Source organism: Megalobrama amblycephala, linkage group LG6 (assembly GCF_018812025.1).
Source record: "Megalobrama amblycephala isolate DHTTF-2021 linkage group LG6, ASM1881202v1, whole genome shotgun sequence".
Taxonomy (NCBI): Eukaryota; Metazoa; Chordata; class Actinopteri; order Cypriniformes; family Xenocyprididae; genus Megalobrama; species Megalobrama amblycephala.
Window position 1 is genome coordinate 22,274,435 of NC_063049.1, and position 18,224 is coordinate 22,292,658.

Below are 18,224 nucleotides of genomic sequence, written 5' to 3' on the forward strand. Positions count from 1 at the left end.
CTCAACAAAAGCAGGCTAGTACAATGCTGAATCAGAGATGCTCCATCTGGAGGTACTGTACACTAACCTGCCATACTGTGTCATGATTCCAGGGGAAAGTAGGCGGTGTAGCAGCCACCAGAGTATTCCTCCTCACACCAGTTTTTCTCCTCGTAGTGCACAGGCTGAGAAAGAGACCGCCATGAAAAGTTAGCATCAAAAAATGATGAGACTAAAGGATGATTTCTGGTCATGGAGACTCACATGTAGTGCTTCCTCTGAGCCGAGCACACGAGAATAAATCTCACAGATCCTTCTCTTTCTAAAAATGATTGACAACATTCCGGTAAGAAAAAACACGGTTTCAAAGTATAGTGAGATTTTGTATTAATATGAAAACAAAGACACTTCTACCTCTCATCTTTCGTCAGGCCTGCTAGTTTCCTAGATTTTCGTGCCAGGATGAAACTGTAAAAGAGAAAGAACCAGCTTACTGTTCTGTCACCTCAGGCATCTCACTTATTTTGTGAGTAGTTTACGTTCATCCTGCAACAGAAAGCTCATCGCTTTATTTACCCCATTATAGCAGGCACAGACCCATCAGGCTTAGTGTCGTCAAGCGTGAGACCAATAGGCGCGTCCTCCTCCTCGATCACCATGCTGCCACAGAATCCTGAAAAAAACAAAACAGCCATGTGTAGCCAGTGTCATTTTAGTATTATTTAAATACAATTCTATCTTTAATTTATACTTAGTTTTAGTAATTTTAGCACTTCAACTTACTGTTATTTCAGTAGGTTGCCAAGTCAACATTTTAACAGTTTTTCATCTAAAATTATATTTTTTATTTTAGCTTTATTTCATATAAAGAAAATTATTATTTTTTATATATAATTTTACGTTTTAAAACTGTGTGTAGCCACTTTGTTTTTAAGGGCGTGTTCACACTTGGCAAGTTTTGTTCAATTAAAACGAACTCAGGTGCGATTGCCCTGTTAGTGCGGTTCATTTGATTAAGTGTGAATGCTGCCATCCAAACCCTGGTGCGCACCAAACAAGTGGATCGAGGGCCCTGAAAAGGTCAGCTTCCAAACAAACTCTGGTGCGGTTTGACTGAAATATGAACGCAACCAAAATTAATGAACCAAAAACACCCCAAAAAGGACAGAATGCTGAAGCATACCTGTTTTTTTCTCAGGAGCTACGCTGCCCATTACAGTTCGGTATAGGTGTCAGATGTCAGTTGTCTCCTTGCAGCACATCTTTGTTTGTGTGCAACGGAGGAATTCTTGCCACTGTTTTGACTTCTTTACACATTTAGTAAACTCACTTAGCTGGTCAAAATGCCATCATATATATGCACATACAACAAGCACATTTAGCCCAGAACACAGCATTTTTTTGGACGTTCATTAAGTTCCGTCGCAATATATATATATATATATATATATATATATATATATATATATTTTTTTTTTTTGTATCTTTAGGTTCGGTCTTAAAAATGACAGTTTGAATTCTAAGCGAACCAGGGCTAAATGTATTATTTTCTTTTTTTGGTTCAGACCAAAAGAACCGAACTGCAAGTGTGAACACTCTTAAATGGCTTTTAAGTGATTTAATTTAATGGAAAATAGGCAAGAGGTACAGACCCTTCTTCCTCCAGAAATTTTCTTTGTAGTACACCATGCATTTGATGACTGAGCCCATAGGCACTCTATGAATGAGTTGGTTCCTCAGAGGGGGCAGTTCAGGGTTAAAATGGATCTTCAAGTTCAGCCCGGGTGGTATGGCAAGTATGACATATTTGGCCTACAAGAACAGAGAAAAAGAGAAAAGCCATTAAAAAAGACCAATTTTTACAAATACAAGTGATTTCACATAGTTTACTGTTAAAAGGACTGTTGAAGTTATGGGTGGCAGGATCAAACCCCATAAACCATCAACGACGTTCTTAAAGTCGACATGAAATGGAAGTTGTGATAGTCTTTTCTTCCCTATTGTGTAACGTATATCCGATTGAAACGTCTTCTCGAACAAGAAAAATTTAGGGCGGGACTTGATTTAGTCCATCCAGAATTAATTGGATGTTTGTGGTTTGCTATTGCTGTGATGTAATGTGAATGACAGGTTGTCCCGCCCTCACACCAGTAAACACATAATCAGAGAAGAGATGCCGTTACAAAATGGACAAATAAATAAATAATGGGCAAATAATAATAATAATAAGAATAATAATAATGTGCACGGACAATAAACTGCAACATTCAATGAAAAAATAAGAAGCGTCAATTTTGATTTCATGGTGACTTTAAAGCTGCTTTAGGTGATTTGGGTGCTGTAGGCTTTTACTGTGTTTTTGAGCAGATAAATGCAGACTTGGTGAGCATAAGAAACTTATTTTAAACATTAAAAAAACCTTACCACCCCAACATTTTGAACTGTAGTGTATAATCAATCAGTTTTAGATATAAGGACATATTGTTGAATATAGTCGTTCCAGCGTCCCCCCACTGTTCCTCCCCAGAGGGTTAAGCAGCTCTACAGCAGCCTTTAATAAGCTTTCAGCTCAGGAAAGAGGATGTGGCCAGGACAGGGGGATGAAGAGCGGCTTACTGATAACAATCCACCAAGCTTACACACACATGCATTGTGATACATACTTCAAAGTAGGACATTTGTCCTTCAAATTAGCCGATTTAGCATGAAATGTAAAATACTGCCTATTTAGAAGAAGCTTCATCACTGGTTACTGAACTCATAGACTAACATACTATGCTACTACCATTTGTGCAGTAAGTATATTGTGTGTATTATGCACAAAATAAGGGGTGACCTACTACTGAAATGTATTTGAGTTGATCTTCCATTTCCATGTGACGAATTTGATCGGACCGCCAAAGTTAAGACATTTTACACAACTTTAAATTAAGTTTTTATACACACAGTTCGGGGTCTGTAAGAGTTTTGTGCTTGAAAAAATTGTGCTCACCAATGCTGGATTTATTTTGATACAGTAAAAACAGTAACATTGTGAAATTTTATTAAAATTAAAAATTTTCCAATTTAATGTATTTTAAAATTGTATTTATTCACGTGATGGCATAGCTACATTTTCAGCAGCCATTACTCCAATCTTCAGCATCACATGATCTTTCAGAAATCATTCTAATATGCTGATTTTGTGCTCAGGAAACATTTATTATTATTATCAATGTTGAAAATGGTTGTGCTGCTTAATATTTTGGTGTCAATTTTGATAAAATTGTAACATTATAAATGTCTTTACTGATATTTTTATCAAATGATTGCATCCTTTCCATTATTGTTTCCTAGACAACAACTGGACATGTGACATCAGCGTAGCATGCTACTGTTTGAAATTTTGCATAATGCATTCTTTCACATAGCTCGTTATACCGTGTATTATGCAGTAATCATTATGCTAATAGTCCATTCCAAATGTTTTGTGCACCTTCTCACCTTGTATGTCTCCTCATTAACTGTTCTGACTTCCACCAGGTCTCCAGTCTGGTCAATGCTGTAGACGGCTCTGCCCAGCTTCACACGGTCACCCAGCTCCCTCGCCATCGACTCACTGATTTGATTGGCACCTCCGGCAAACTTGCGCTCCTGTCATATGTGGCAGCAGAAAATAGTTTTCCAGACTTAACAAAAATATCTCACACATGCATCATACTAAAGTGAAAGTGCACTCTTGTTAGATATAGGTATGATTAGTTTAATAGTCATATACATAAACATTCACATTACGACATGCAACTGTAGTTCTTTAATCCACCAATAGGTGTCTCTATGTCTCAGAGATAGAATGATGGCAGAGTTGTATAATACTGTCCACCATGCACATACCTTATCAGACACATTAGTAATATAAAAAAGTGTAAATAGAACAGTAACAGGCAGACCATGACAGTTTATTAACAATGCCATCCCATTTCTTTAATAAGAAAAGTTCAAATGACAGTTTGTTATTAACTTAAAGAAAACTGTCATTTGGTTTATTTGTGTACCATCAAATGACACATTTGCTAGGAGGCTCCTGCTATATATGTGACCCAGATACAGTGGCCACTATTTCGGTATGTTACATAATCAGTTCTGTGAATGGGGACGGCACAAGGTAGTCTCTCTTGAGAAGTATATATAAGTATGTACTATAATGAACTTACTTAAAGAGTAAAATTCATCTTCATATGAGATTAGTGGCTTGACTGAAAAAATACTGCGAATACATTATGACTGGTGGAGAAGGATTGAAAATTGTTTTTTTGGTCAGTGCTGTTTTACCAATATTCAATATTTAATTTAATATTGGGTCTACAAACAGACCAATTTTAACAATATGTACATATATGTAGCTTAACAAATTAAAATTATTATAAATCAATTCAATTATAAGTATTTCATAAATACTCATATTTAAATCCTATTTCTAAAATATTATAATTATTTAAATGAATAACAATAGTATTAATAATAATAACAACAATAATAAATTACTATAAAATAAAATTAAAATAATGACAAAAAAAAAAGGTTTGGAATAGCAGTTATTGGATATTTAAACAAATATTCGTATCTGTCATCAAAAACATTGGATGATCCCTAGTGGTCTAGAAGAAATTAGAAGAAATATGAGAAATAAAAGCATCAACCAATCATTGATGTCTAACCTGGCATTATGCGTCATTTAAATATGAATATGCATAGTGAATATTTCCTTTGTACTCTGTACAGAAAAACATTTCTCTTTCTTCCACAGAAAGTCAGCTTTTTGCCTTCCAACTAGACCCATTTTGAGAGCTGTGGTTAGCTAAATTAGGGGTAAAGACTAAATGGTGACAGTGACTATTGGACTTGGCAGGAACATTAGATTGAACAGCCACTGCTTGATTTATATCACTATTTCTAACACCTGCTTTCCTGAACTGCCAATATTTCTAAAAAGACACTGTGGTGTGAGGACGCTAAAGCCCCCATCTCTCACTCGCTTACCCTGTCTTTCTCCCGCTCTCCCACAGAGAATGGTAATTATACTGTAAACACAAGAGCTGGTGCGGTGAAAAAGCCAAAGAGATGCACAAAAACATGCTGTGCAAAACATGGATGTCAGGGGGTTCATATGTCTGGTGTATAATTAACACTGCTCTTTAACAGAGAATTAGCCAACTGTAATAACATAGTATCCAAACTACGCAACAGGCCTACAGCTTCTATGAGCTACAGTAAAAACTTACCTGGCCTCCATTGGTGGTAGAGAAGATTCTCATGGTGCCTCCGCACTGCTTGACGTACCAAAGGAACCACAGAGCAGACACCTCATGGGGCTCGGAGGTTACGTTCACATTGACGAACAGAGTTGCAAAGCGGCGAGCGGCCCTGAAAGCAATACGTTGGTTAAAGTATATGCCATCAACAACCAATATGCCACAACAATACTTGATTTTAATTGGTCCCTTCTCTGTACCTGGTCCAGCAAATCTTGTCAAAGAGTTGCTTCATGGTCATCTTGTCCCACTCTTCGGCATGAGGGGCCCTCCATGGAGCTTCTTTAGGTATCTAAAGTGCATATTTGCTATCAGGCACTCTGACTGTTCATTTACTTTTAATAATTGATTCTGGTTCCATTAACAATACTTATAGTAAGAAACAAATGTTTAAGAAAAATGCATTTTCATTTGCCAAATGACGAGATAATTAAAAATGTAAAAATTTATAACACTTCTTGGGAAATGTGTTCACATTTTTTTCATAGTTTGTTTAGAGGAGACAAATCCTTTAAAAAAAGCATTAAACAATACTATTATTTAATTAATTTATTCATTATTTATAAAATACAACTGAAAATGCACAATTTTCTAAACCAATTTAGGTCTAAGCTATAAGTTATATGTGTTTTATTCACCAGAATGGACTCATTTTTTTGGAAAGGACTACACTGATCATGCTGTATGTATTGGATTGACTAAAAAGAACCAACTCAGAGTCATTCGTTCAGAAACTGGACTACTCTCCTTGCGCCGTGTGTATTCAATTTACGACACATTAGTGTCATTCATTTGGGGAATCAAACTACACTGGTCACTTTGTTTGTTTGATTCATTTAAAGGGGTCATCAAAAATCAAAATTTTCCTTTATCTTTTGACATATAAAATCTTTGTATCATTAAAACATCCTCCTCACTATAAAATGGGACTCCAAAAATGGATCTGAATTGTGGGATCTGTGACATTACATGGGCAAATAGTACATTTGCATATGACTGTCTCAAGAGCAAGATATCAGGCTTGTTCGAGATGCATCGGCACTGCGCAGACCGATTGGCGTATGGCATCAAAAAGTAACGCTAGAGCAATTTGAGAGCAGACGACTCCTTATGCTTTTGAATCGCTCTCAAGGTACTTTGATGTTATATGCCGATCGGTCTGCGCAGCGCCGATGCATCTCGAACAAGCCAATTAACAAACAGTTTTACATCACACCCTAGGCTCCGCCCACTTGCGTCCAGTCACTTAATGGCTGACACCTCTCTGAGTGTCATGAAACCGTCTACATTGGATAAAGTATACACATGCCCGTTCAATTTCGGACTTACTTCATATGCTTGAGTCGGCTGACAACAGGACAAAATGTAAGAGTAAAGTAGCGTTCGCTTTGATACATACTGTTTAAAAACTGCTGGTTTATGTCTCTGTACAGACTTCAGATTCCAGTGTCAGGAACATGTGGATGCTTTATTTTTAATGGCGTCTCGGAAAGCGAAGGAGGATTATATGTTTGTTCGGAGCATTTGATTGCAGATTGATTTGGACTGCACTGGTTTTGCTGTACGTGGTTTCACTAAAAAGTCATTAGTGTCATTCTTTCAGAAATCAGACTACACTGGTCACCCGTATCTGTTTGATTCACCACTAAGAACCAACTCATGAGAGTAATTGGTTCAAGAATCAGATCACATGTGTTGCATTGTATGTATTTGAGTCACTAAAAATATTTACATATTAGAGCCATTCATTCGGGAAGCAAACTACCCTGTTTGTATTCTGTTCTGTAATGTAGATTTAGTATGGGGCCGGTTCTGATTAAAAATGGCCTTTACCTCCATTCCCATCTTGTCCATTGTCCTCCAGAGGTTGTTGTAGTCCATGTAGGCGAAAGGGTTCCACATTGGAGGGAAAGGCCCTTTGAATGGATATGACTTCCCCTGGGAAACAAGAAACAATGTCTGTAAAAAAAACATACTACCTTATCACCAAATAATGAAAATTGTAATTATGATTTTGTCATTGTTGACGTAATGTCTTTATCATAGCCATCATGACCTCATTATCATTAGAAGTGTAAGCAGTCTGGAATGGAAAACGGTCTTCGTTGCCTAAAATATACGTAACTGCATCTTGCCTGGCTTGGAATCAAATAAGTCAATGGGGGGCCTCTGTTCACAGCCTTTACAGTTTGCATTAATACAACCAGAAGATCAGAAACAACTTGACCTTATCAAGTCTCAGTAAGATTTTATGATTTTCACATAAAAAAGTGACAATCTTCTTCATTAAGAGCAGGACAAAGACATATGCTCATTTAGAGAACATACAATAATGAAAAAGTACCTATAAATAACGCTAATACAATAAAAAGGAAATTCATAATCACAGATAATGACAATATTAGCCTTTGGCAAACAGCAGCTATATGACACAAGCTGTTCACACATCGCTTGCTTCCCACAGTAGTGGAAACGCTTAGTCAGTATGATCATTCTCTGCGGCTGGCCAATAGGGTAACTATATGCAGACATTACTTCATACCTGGATTGCTCTGTTGCTGTGGGGCTCTTAAATAAGCACCGTTGGGCTGATTGATTAATGTTTGACTACACTTCTTCAACATTAAGCCATTAATGATTGCTAAACCCATAATTAAAATGAAGTCCCTGATCTAGAGTGACAGTCAAAATTGTACTAAAGGATGTTGCGACATTGAATGAAGCAACCTAGTCAAAACTGCTGACAAAATCAAAGACCTGTCACCTAGAAGTATTCTCACGCACCCCTGGGTTTGATGTCCAGTGTTCACTTCCGAGCAATTTGTCCTTTGTCATAATGACTCGTGCATTTTCAGCGCACCGTTTTGGAAAACCCTGTTATTTTATTGCTCGCAGAAAACATCAGATGGGAACCAGAGTGGTTTTTGAGCAGTACTAGAATGCACTTAATAGGACAGTTAAACGGTTGAACACTTCAAATGGCAAACCACGGCAAAACATTTGTCAGCAACGCAGGGATGCCATGCTCCTTTTGTTTTGAGCGGCCACCATGGTAGTTCTGGCACACCTGGCGCCCTAGACAAGATAAAACATGACCAAAAAAAACAAAAAAAGAAAAATATGACAGTTTTGGTAGTTTTCATTTAGCATTCTATGGTTCAAATCTAGCTTATTATATAAAATTAAAAAAGGCAACTTGACAATTTTGTAATCTATATTATCAATGCTTAATTCTACATTTACATTGATGTTTTTTGCTAGAGGTACCTAAAGCATCTCCCATTGCATTCAAGGTATACATTTATACAGTTTTTGAGCAACAGGAATGATCAAATATACTTTTTTCCCCATTTAAAATACACATCTGAGGGGGCACATGCATGACGTTTCTCTAGCAATTGAACCTATCTTTCTTACTATAATGGTCTCTGTGGCCTGAGGCTGGGTTTTTAAAAAAAAAAAAGCATATGCATATTGCTCTTTTATAATTTATGACCTTTTAATGTGACTTAGCCAATTGCATTCTGAGCCAACTAACACTACAGGAAAATATGTTCAGCTAAATAAGGCACCATGACATTTCCATATCATTTGTGAGGCTGCCAGACCAATGCAGGAGAGGACACTAGATCGCTCAGCATCCAGCAACAGGTCTGTTCCCATAGCGACGGAATTGAGGTAGAGAGATGGAGTGCATCTTTTATGATATCCTTTCAGCCAGAGCAGAACCTAAGCCTCTCTACTATCACTAACCTCATACTGCTATATATCAACATTGCCGCCCACCACGTCAGTCTCGGTTACAAGCAATGAGATGAGACCACATCCTGTCCAACGCAAATGTATCATCTACTGCATCAAGTAACATTCTGTTTGCCTGTATGTTACAGTATAGACATTTTGTGCACTTGTGCACAATGTTTAGCATTTTTTGCAATGATATTGGCCCTGATACAGATAAGCTGATAATTATTTTCATTTTATGGCCGATATTCAAATTCTATAGATTTTTTCTAAATAATAAAATAAAATAAAAAATTTAAATCTAAACTGAAATAAAATTAAAATGATACATGTGAATTTAAGCATCACATTTTAATGTAAAGTACGAAAAAATAGTTATAGTACAAAGATTATTAGTGCTTTAAAGATTAACTTTAAGTGAGCGTTAAATGACGCCCAAACTAATGTCAAAGTAAATACAGGAAAAATGTGCATGAACAATTAAATATCCAATATATGTCTAATTCAACCAATAAAATATGAAAAAAAAAAAAAAACATCTAATATCGATAACCGATATATTCTCCATTCCTAGGATACTGCAATTATTTTTGCAAGTCCGTTTGGTGCTGCTAATTGTGTAGAAATTACACACTGCACCTTAAAATGTGGAAATAAAAACCTTTATGTAAAACTTGAGGCATATATTACATGTGACTATAATTAACTGCAATAGTAGCATTAGCATTGCTCAGAAACCACCAATGTAAATACACAGTAATGCAAACACTGTAAATTACTAGTATTAGTATTCATTTTTAACAACACTGCCTTTGCTGCTCATGGACCGAGGCAGAGGAAACTGGGTCTGGCCTTTAGGATTACATAGAAAAGCTGATTACACGGGCGCCTTGGCTGCACGCTCACCTTAATTATAAAATGGTCTGCTCATTGTAAGACCCTTATTGGCTAATACTTGCTTAAGGCCAATACGTGATTGCTGAGTAACAGGTGATACTATAAAAGCAGTTGTAAAACTTTCAACAAATCGTGCAGACGCAGATGTGACTGACTACGTGAGGGACTGATAAAACTACCCTATGAGCCTCTTTCATAATACTACACACAGTTCAGCCAAAGCAGAAAGTCTTTTGATAACACCCTGGATGAATTCAAAAGTCCACTGTCCTTAAAGTCAACCGAGCCGAGATAGTGAGAGCTAGTAATTCATTTTAAAGCATAGTTGTGTTAGTGAACCAACACGATTATGGTTCGGTCACATTAGCAAAATTCCTGCAGTTTCTGCAAAATTTCTTAATTGTCGATAGTGTAGCGATGTATGACACAGACACAGAAGTCTCTTTCAATGCAAGTGGCTTTCTATTGGTCAACACAGCAAATCTGCAAAAAAGCTTTATGAACGTCACATGAACATACAGGAAAACGGGTCTCACTGGAGAAAGTGTTAAAGTCGGAGAAAGTGTTAACGGCAGCACGAACTGATAACGTTATCTATTGGCTTTTAAGATGATCAGCTAACCTAACTAGTCCTTTTTATTGTTGCCATTTAAATATCTAAATGTTAGTGAGAAGAACAAATAAAAAAAACTTTTAGATATCTATCTGTATATGCGATGGACATTGGTTATGCTCATCTTTGCTCGCTCCTTTGAAGGTATCTTGAGTAAAACAGCTCTATATTTAAAGGTTCTCTAAGCAATCCTGGGTGGAGTAACTTCCTGTTGACGTTCTTAGTGTTGTCAAACAAAACAGAGGCTAGCTAGACCCTCTCTCCTCCTCCTCCTCCTCCTCCCCTCCCATCCGTGCTTCCTGAAACAGTCATGAACGCTCATTTAAAATCATTCTTGTCGGTTATTGGCTGGAGCATGTTTATTATGATTCATGGTCCAGGCTGCACCAGTTTGTTTTTGTTGCCGTTTTTGGAGCTTGTGGCGACTACAGAGACTGCGTTTTTTTACAGTGTGTTCAGGGGACAGGCAGCTAGCGGATAGTGAGTTGATGTTTGCTGTATGTGACAAAAAATGTTTTGGCCTAAAAAGTGTGACATCGCTTAAAGGACCTTTAATGAAGCACATACAAAAGATCTGAACCGAAAGCAGTGCGACCCATTTTACAGAATACGGAAGTTTGTAGCACATAACTTCTTAATCGGTTGCAAAATTGTGGAAATTTTTCACCTCCACGCAAAATTCCTGATCTTATGGATTCCTATTAAAATGATTTTGGCTGCAAGTGCCTTTCTATTAGTCAACACAGCAAATCTGCAAATAAGCTTTATGAACGTCACATGAACATACAGGAAAACAGGTCTCACTGGAGAAAGTGTTAAAGTCGGAGAAAGTGTTAATGGCAAAATTCCTGATCTTTTGGATTCCTATTAAAATGATTTTGGCTGCAAAAATTCATCGAATGATGGCAAATGTGACCGCACCTTTAGCTAGAAAATTTACAGTGGTTTACTAATTAGTGGGTTGACCAACAGTAAAAACCTTTGTGTCTCTGAGAGGGAAACGCCCCTGATCCCAAATACACAGCCAGACATCAGGGTGTGAGAACGTGAGAGAGAGAGAGAGGCAGAGAGAAAGACTGCGTGTCCCCTCAATCCTGATAGCGATAGTCTTTTGATGAGGAGTGCTGCCATGGTAACCCACAGGGATGCTCCGATCAGGAGATAATGGCATGAGGAGAGAGGGGAAGGCTCCTTCAGAACATACACAAACACACATCATCATTAATCATTAGGACAGACACATTCACGTTCATTCTATTTAAATCAAAACACGTACAAAGAAGCAGCCTGTAGCAAGACAGACCATAACGGTATTGGTTGAAATGTAGCACAGCTCCGAGCCTCTCCTTTATTTTCAAATAGCATCATTGTGCCTCTGAACAGCAGCTCTCTTACAGATGCTGATGCATTCTTCACAAATGAAGCCTTGAAATCAATCAGATATGCCTACATGTGTTCATAGTCTCTTCTTGGTGTCTTTTTCTGCATTAGTGCCTTTGGGTATATTCTGTCAAAACCTGTTACGGAACACCTGGCTTGACACTGACAATGATTGCGCGGTCAAACTGCACAAACCAAGGAACACCAACCAAGGATCATTTTCAAAAATATAAAATTCTGTCATAATTTACTCACCTTCATGTTCTTTTGTCGAACACATAAGGTGAATTTCTGAAATATATACTACAGTTCAAAAGTTCGGGGTCAGTAATTAAAAAAAAATAATAATAATAATATTTTTATTCAGTAAGGATGCATAAATTGATGTTACAAAGGATTTCCATTTCATAAATGCTGTTATTTTTTAATATCTATTTAGTTCCACAAAAAAATTAAGCAGAACCATTTTCAACATTGATAAGAAATGTTTCTTGAACACTAAGTCAGCATATCAGAATGGTTAGAATAGAATAAAACAATTTAGATGAAAACAATTAGACAGATTAAACAAAGATGTTTCTATAAATTATAATCATATTAATATCAATTTTATTAATAATAATCTAACAGTATTACTGTTTTTATTTTTGATCAAATAAATGCAGCCTTTTTGAGCATAAGAAGCTTTTTTAAAAACATTTTAAAATCTTACCCAAACTTTCAAATGGTGTTTCTTGCCCACTCTTTTCAATATAAAAGATATCATAAAAATGTCTTCTGTAAGCCTTCTTAAGTCATAAAACAGTACAACAGTGTATGAAAATCTTGAGAAAAGTAGCTATGTCTGACTCTTTCGTTCTGATGTGTTCAATGAATCGTTATATTCAGTTCACTCAGACTCAACTCACTGATTCAGTGATGTCACCACAGATAACAGACCACTGAAGCAACACAAGCTATCATATTACTTGCATTATGGAATAAGGTGTTTCAGTTATTTGGCCCCCTTTTATGATATTATCTGTTGTTTTTGCAACTTTTCGAAGCTTGAAAACTCCATTCATTGTGATTCTGCATTCTGAAAAAAAAAAAGAAAAAAAAAAAGTTCTACTATTGAGTTCAACGGACGAAAAAAAAAGAAAAGAAGTAATACCGGTTTTTCATTTTTGGGTAAACTATTCTTTTAATGAGATTCTACTACTTCCACATTCTTTATTTTTAATATTGAGAGGATTTAAGATATTGAGACCGAAAGCAAAGTTAAAGTTTCAGATCTTATAAATACCGTACTTAGCATCAACCAAATGTTTACAGTGATAATGTATAGATAAAGAGATGTGATAGTATGGTGTTACACAGTTAACTATTGTGCTAGGCAAAGTGAAGGATTATGGGAAACATGCCAAAGGGCCTTTTCCATGGCAACTGCAATCCGTTTCCATCCTGACATGATCTACAATGAACACTCCAATGAAGCCTCACCATGACCTTTCCCTTTGTGCACACCGCCTTCCTGAGCATGTGTGAGCTTGTCGGTTTGCCGGTCTCCATCTCAAGAAGCTCTTTGATTTAGCTCGAAAACTTTAAAACCACCTCATGTGTTTGTCTTATGAAATATGACCACAGAAAGCAGTAAAGCTCACATGATAAACAGCAGTTCTAAGAATCCAGTGATTTATCCTGGTTATAGCAGGGTCAGAGCGGAGAAGACACTGAATCTACAGCCAAATCTAATAAGGTCATGCAGCGTGCATGTGCTAAGGGCAGTGATGCGTCTACTCAAATTGGATATGGGGCAGGAGGAGGGGAGGCTGGTGTCTTGAGTTCCGCCCTTCTTACCCACTCCAAGCATCTGAAACCATATTACAGACTTCCTTCAGGCAGCGATTAGCATCTCCAGGCTTGAGCACAGCACACTAATGTGAAGGAGGGATTCTGCATTCAGCCCTGTTCAGCTGAGCGCACTGGGCCTAGCTCTGACTTCCTGTGCATTAAGACATGAGTGTGCTCAAACAAAAGGCTGTATTATTAGCAGAAGCTCTGCCCTGAGGCTCTGAAGAGAGCTGGATTTTGTAGCAGGGGAAAAATCTTGTTTTAAATTTTGTAGCTGTTTTTCTTTGGATTTGGTAATTAGTCTAAGCTGCTACATGTGTAGTACGCCTTCACTGAAGTTTACCTTCACATAGTGAACCAGAGACTCCTCCTCGTTGACTTTGTATGTTTTCACCCCATACTCTTTGGCTATCCTCAGGATGCGGTTTTGAGTGGGCCCAATGTACGCTCCTCCCAGATCCACCCATTTGGTCTCCTTATTCTGAAAGCACACAAAATTTGTGCAGATTGACAATGAAATTGTTATTAAAAGCCACACCAAGAGCAAAGTAAGAAAAAAAAAAAAGGAAGTGGTATAATATGTATGCAGAGACAGCATATTCCTTTCCATGCCTAGCCAACGTCCCACTAGCCAACTTGAAACTCGATTTTGATTGTTTCGCCCTTCTGTCGACACACTCGCCGTGGTGGCAAGCATCTGACTTGACAGGAATGACTCCGTCATTGAAGTTCGTGAATGAAAATCGAGTGAAAAAAATCATCTAGTGGGACGCCAGCCTATGGGACAAAAGAAAGATGCGACTAAGAGTGAGCAATATCGACTAAATCCTGATATTTTTGGGATTTTGTTGATAGCAATAAGCTGAGTGTGTTTTTGTGCAGGTACCTTGGTTGATTAAGGGATGTCATAGACAGCTGACTTCCAAAACTTTTCATTTTCTTCATATTCTGCACAGCGGCTAGTTTGCAGCAGTGACAGAAATGAACATTTCTGTTAAGGCGCAATATTTGCCCCCTTATATTGACTTCCTGAGGCCTTTTACCTTTAAAAGGGCATTCTTCTTTGATGTATGCAACACCTTTATGTCAAATTCTTACATTTAATCATTACATTCAATTATAATAAAAAGGCACTTTAGGGCTTTTTTTCATTGCAGAAATGGCATAGAAGCTGCATCTGAAGTGGCATTTAGATGTATTTACAGACTGCTGAATGCAGCTCAGAGGTGGCATAAATTGCAATATCAATTACATAAATGTTTTAAAGGTCCCGTTCTTCGTGATCCCATATTTCAAACTTTAGTTAGTGTGTAATGTTGTTGTTAGAGTATAAATAAAATCTGTAAAATTTTAAAGCTCAAAGTTCAATGCCAAGCGAGATATTTTATTTAACAGAAGTCGCCTACATCGAACGGCCAGTTTGGACTACATCCCTCTACTTCCTTCTTTAATGACGTCACTAAAACAGTTTTTTGACTAACCTGCGCCCACAGGAATACACAAGAGTTGCGTTTGTAGAGTGTGTTTGTTGCCATGTCGTCGAAACGCTGTTATTTTCATCCCGCAGTCCAATCACAGGGTCTGATTCCGGCTCAAATTGATAGGGTAAAATTAAAGACATGTTTACAATAACACTGAGCGCGTGCATCTCCACGTTATGGTAAGAGGCGTGACCTTTCCGGGCAAGGAGCGCTCAGAGCTGTCGAATCACAACACAGGAACCGCTGGCACAATCAGAACTCGTTACGTATTTCTGAAGGAGGGACTTCATAGAACAAGGAAGTCATCAGCCCGTTTTTATGACAGTGGAAACAGCGGTATACAGATAAGTAAATTATGTGAAAAATACTGTGTTTTTTTACACGCGAAACATGAGCACATGTTTATTGCACACTATAAACACAATCAAAGCTTCAAAAAACCACGAAAAACGGGACCTTTAAAAATACACTTTTGAATATTGAAATATGACCTAAAAATGAAATTATTTTTCTAATAGGCAACATCACAGTAAATGTGTGGAGTGAGTTTTGTTTGGTTTTTCCAAAGTGAGTGACAATGTTAGCTCGCACATACAGTACGACCTTAATGTAGGCAAAACTTATCGCACACCCCTAGTTGTGACTGGTCAACAGACCCACGTTCCGTAAAAGCAGACCGTGTGTGCTGCAATGAAGTAATTTCATTTGTTTCAGAATTTCGATGAGTTGAGTATCTTACCTGAACAGTGAAGGTTCTTCCACCAACACGGTTCCTGGCTTCCAGGAGGACAGGATTCAGGCCGCTTTCCACCAACAGCTTGGCAGCACTCAGACCTGTCAATTGGGAGTGTAGAAATGTAGAGTTTAAGATTTTAGTAGACATATGCTCCAATATTTACTATACTTATTTTTAGCGAGGAGACGACAGGAAATGATGAGGAGAGAGAGGCAAAAGAATCTGAACTTGTGTCACCAGCATGAGCACAGCTCAGCACTTTGGCTAACCGCTAAGCTTCAAAAACCTTGGGAAAACTTTATGCTGGAAGCTATTACAGTCCTTATAATATTAAAGATTGTTCCTGTCTTGACAACATAGTTCCTTTCTGACTGCATTGCTACTATTGTCACTGGCTTTCTATTGTGTGTGAACTTATGAATGGCCTTCTAAAAATAAAATCTACATCTTTTAACCTCTTCTGTGTGAACAATATTAATAGTTTGTATATCATTTGTCTCAACCTACAATGGGAAGGAGCTTTGGTAAAATTTTTGGTAAAATTAGTCAAATGAACCTGAGAGTGCTATATTCATATTAGCAGTTTTGGGTAAGTTACTCTAAAAACGTAATTGAATAAAAGTATTGGGTAGGATCAAGGATGTAGAATATGGTCATGCAGAATAAGGCATTAATATGTGCTTAATATCCTATTAATGTTCATGCTAATAACCAACTAGTTAATAGTGAGAATTGGACCCTAAACTAAAGTGTTTCCATTATTCTTATTAGGTATTTAAAGAGAGAATAATACATAAAAACTTTAAATTTTGATGTTAAATCAACTATTGTATAATATATAATTGTTCTACAGTCTAAACACAGTATTTAGTTCAATTACATCAGAAGTAACTGTAATTAAATTACAGAAAAAATAAGAGTAATCCCTTTACTTTTTCAAGGGGATAGTAATTAAATTGCACTAATTACTTAGTAACTAGTTACACCCAACACTGCATATTAGTAACCAAAAGTATGATCAAATAAGCCAATAAGCATTTAATGAACACGCAAGGAGTGTGTGAAACTTTGTGAATAGTGTGCGTTTCCAATTCTGTGGAAATCTGTAGGGCTTAACAACAATGTTTTAATGCAGATCTGGTTTGGCCTGTAGTTGTTTTTTGCTCTGCCAACATTTCCCAGGAACTGCCACACACATGATTAAAAAAAATAATGTATCTTATGCTCACCAAGGCTGCATTTATGTGATCAAAAATACAGTAAAAACAGTAATATTGTGAAATATTATTAAAATTTAAAAGCAACTGTTTTCTATTTTCTTATATTTTTAAGTCACCCGGTGACATATTTAATCAGACCAATCTCACAATAACAGTGTTCAGTCCATCACAGAAAGCCAAATGTTAAAGTTTCAAGAAATATAAACAAATGTTCATGATCAAAAAAGTAATACATAGTGAAAACACAGCACTGGGCCTATAGTGCAAATTACATCAACTGGCTTGAAACTCTGTCAGATTAAGGCCTTATTATTGAAGCATTTGTGTAATGGTAAATGAAAAAGAAAAAAAATCTTCACAGATTCTAAGATGTCCCTTGAGGAAAAACATTAGTAAAAAAACAGTTATATTATCTTTGCATCTTCCTTGTAACCACTGGATTCCTGTTAAACCCCTGAGGCGGTGTAGTGATTTTGGTGTCAGAGCAATAAACTCACAACTGGAAGAACTAGGTTCCCTTTAAGAAAAAAAAAAGAAAAGTAAATTCACAGAAGTTTCCTTTCTCCACACACACACACACACACACACACACACACACACACACACACACACACACACACACACACACACACACACACACACACAAGCACTTCCTCTCCTTTCAGAGGAAGTAAAACGGCTCCTGTGAGTTTCTGATGATGAGGACATTTCTAGGACATTTCTAGAGTGCCCTCAGCTACACTAAAAGTAGCATATAAATAATTGTTTGACAACTTGTTTTCAAAATTTATATTGTTAATTAATAATAAATATATTTAATTTTTATTTATAGGCCTTTTGTCCCCAGGACAACCAATATGTGATTATAAAAACTGCATATAAAATAATTACACAACATTTAGATAAAAGCAGTTTAAACCGTTTCAGTTGGAGTATAGTACATTGCAGTGGCATGTCAAACATAAAAAATAAATAAATACACGAATAGGACCTAATAACCTATTTTTTAAATGCTGTGTGGTTACAGCCACAGAGATTTGACAATGCAGC

General features: G+C 37.0%; 1 protein-coding gene across 1 annotated transcript in view; it reads right to left on the bottom strand.

Moving 5' to 3' along the window:
- Window positions 1–18,224, bottom strand: part of mao (monoamine oxidase) — a 37,484-nt gene that overhangs the window by 3,955 nt on the left and 15,305 nt on the right. The window contains 12 exon segments of the mRNA XM_048193386.1: window positions 68–95; window positions 98–164; window positions 244–301; window positions 394–447; window positions 556–652; window positions 1,632–1,791; window positions 3,463–3,612; window positions 5,241–5,382; window positions 5,471–5,562; window positions 7,104–7,208; window positions 14,081–14,218; window positions 15,958–16,052. Of these exon segments, the coding sequence (XP_048049343.1) occupies window positions 68–95; window positions 98–164; window positions 244–301; window positions 394–447; window positions 556–652; window positions 1,632–1,791; window positions 3,463–3,612; window positions 5,241–5,382; window positions 5,471–5,562; window positions 7,104–7,208; window positions 14,081–14,218; window positions 15,958–16,052 (1,186 nt within the window).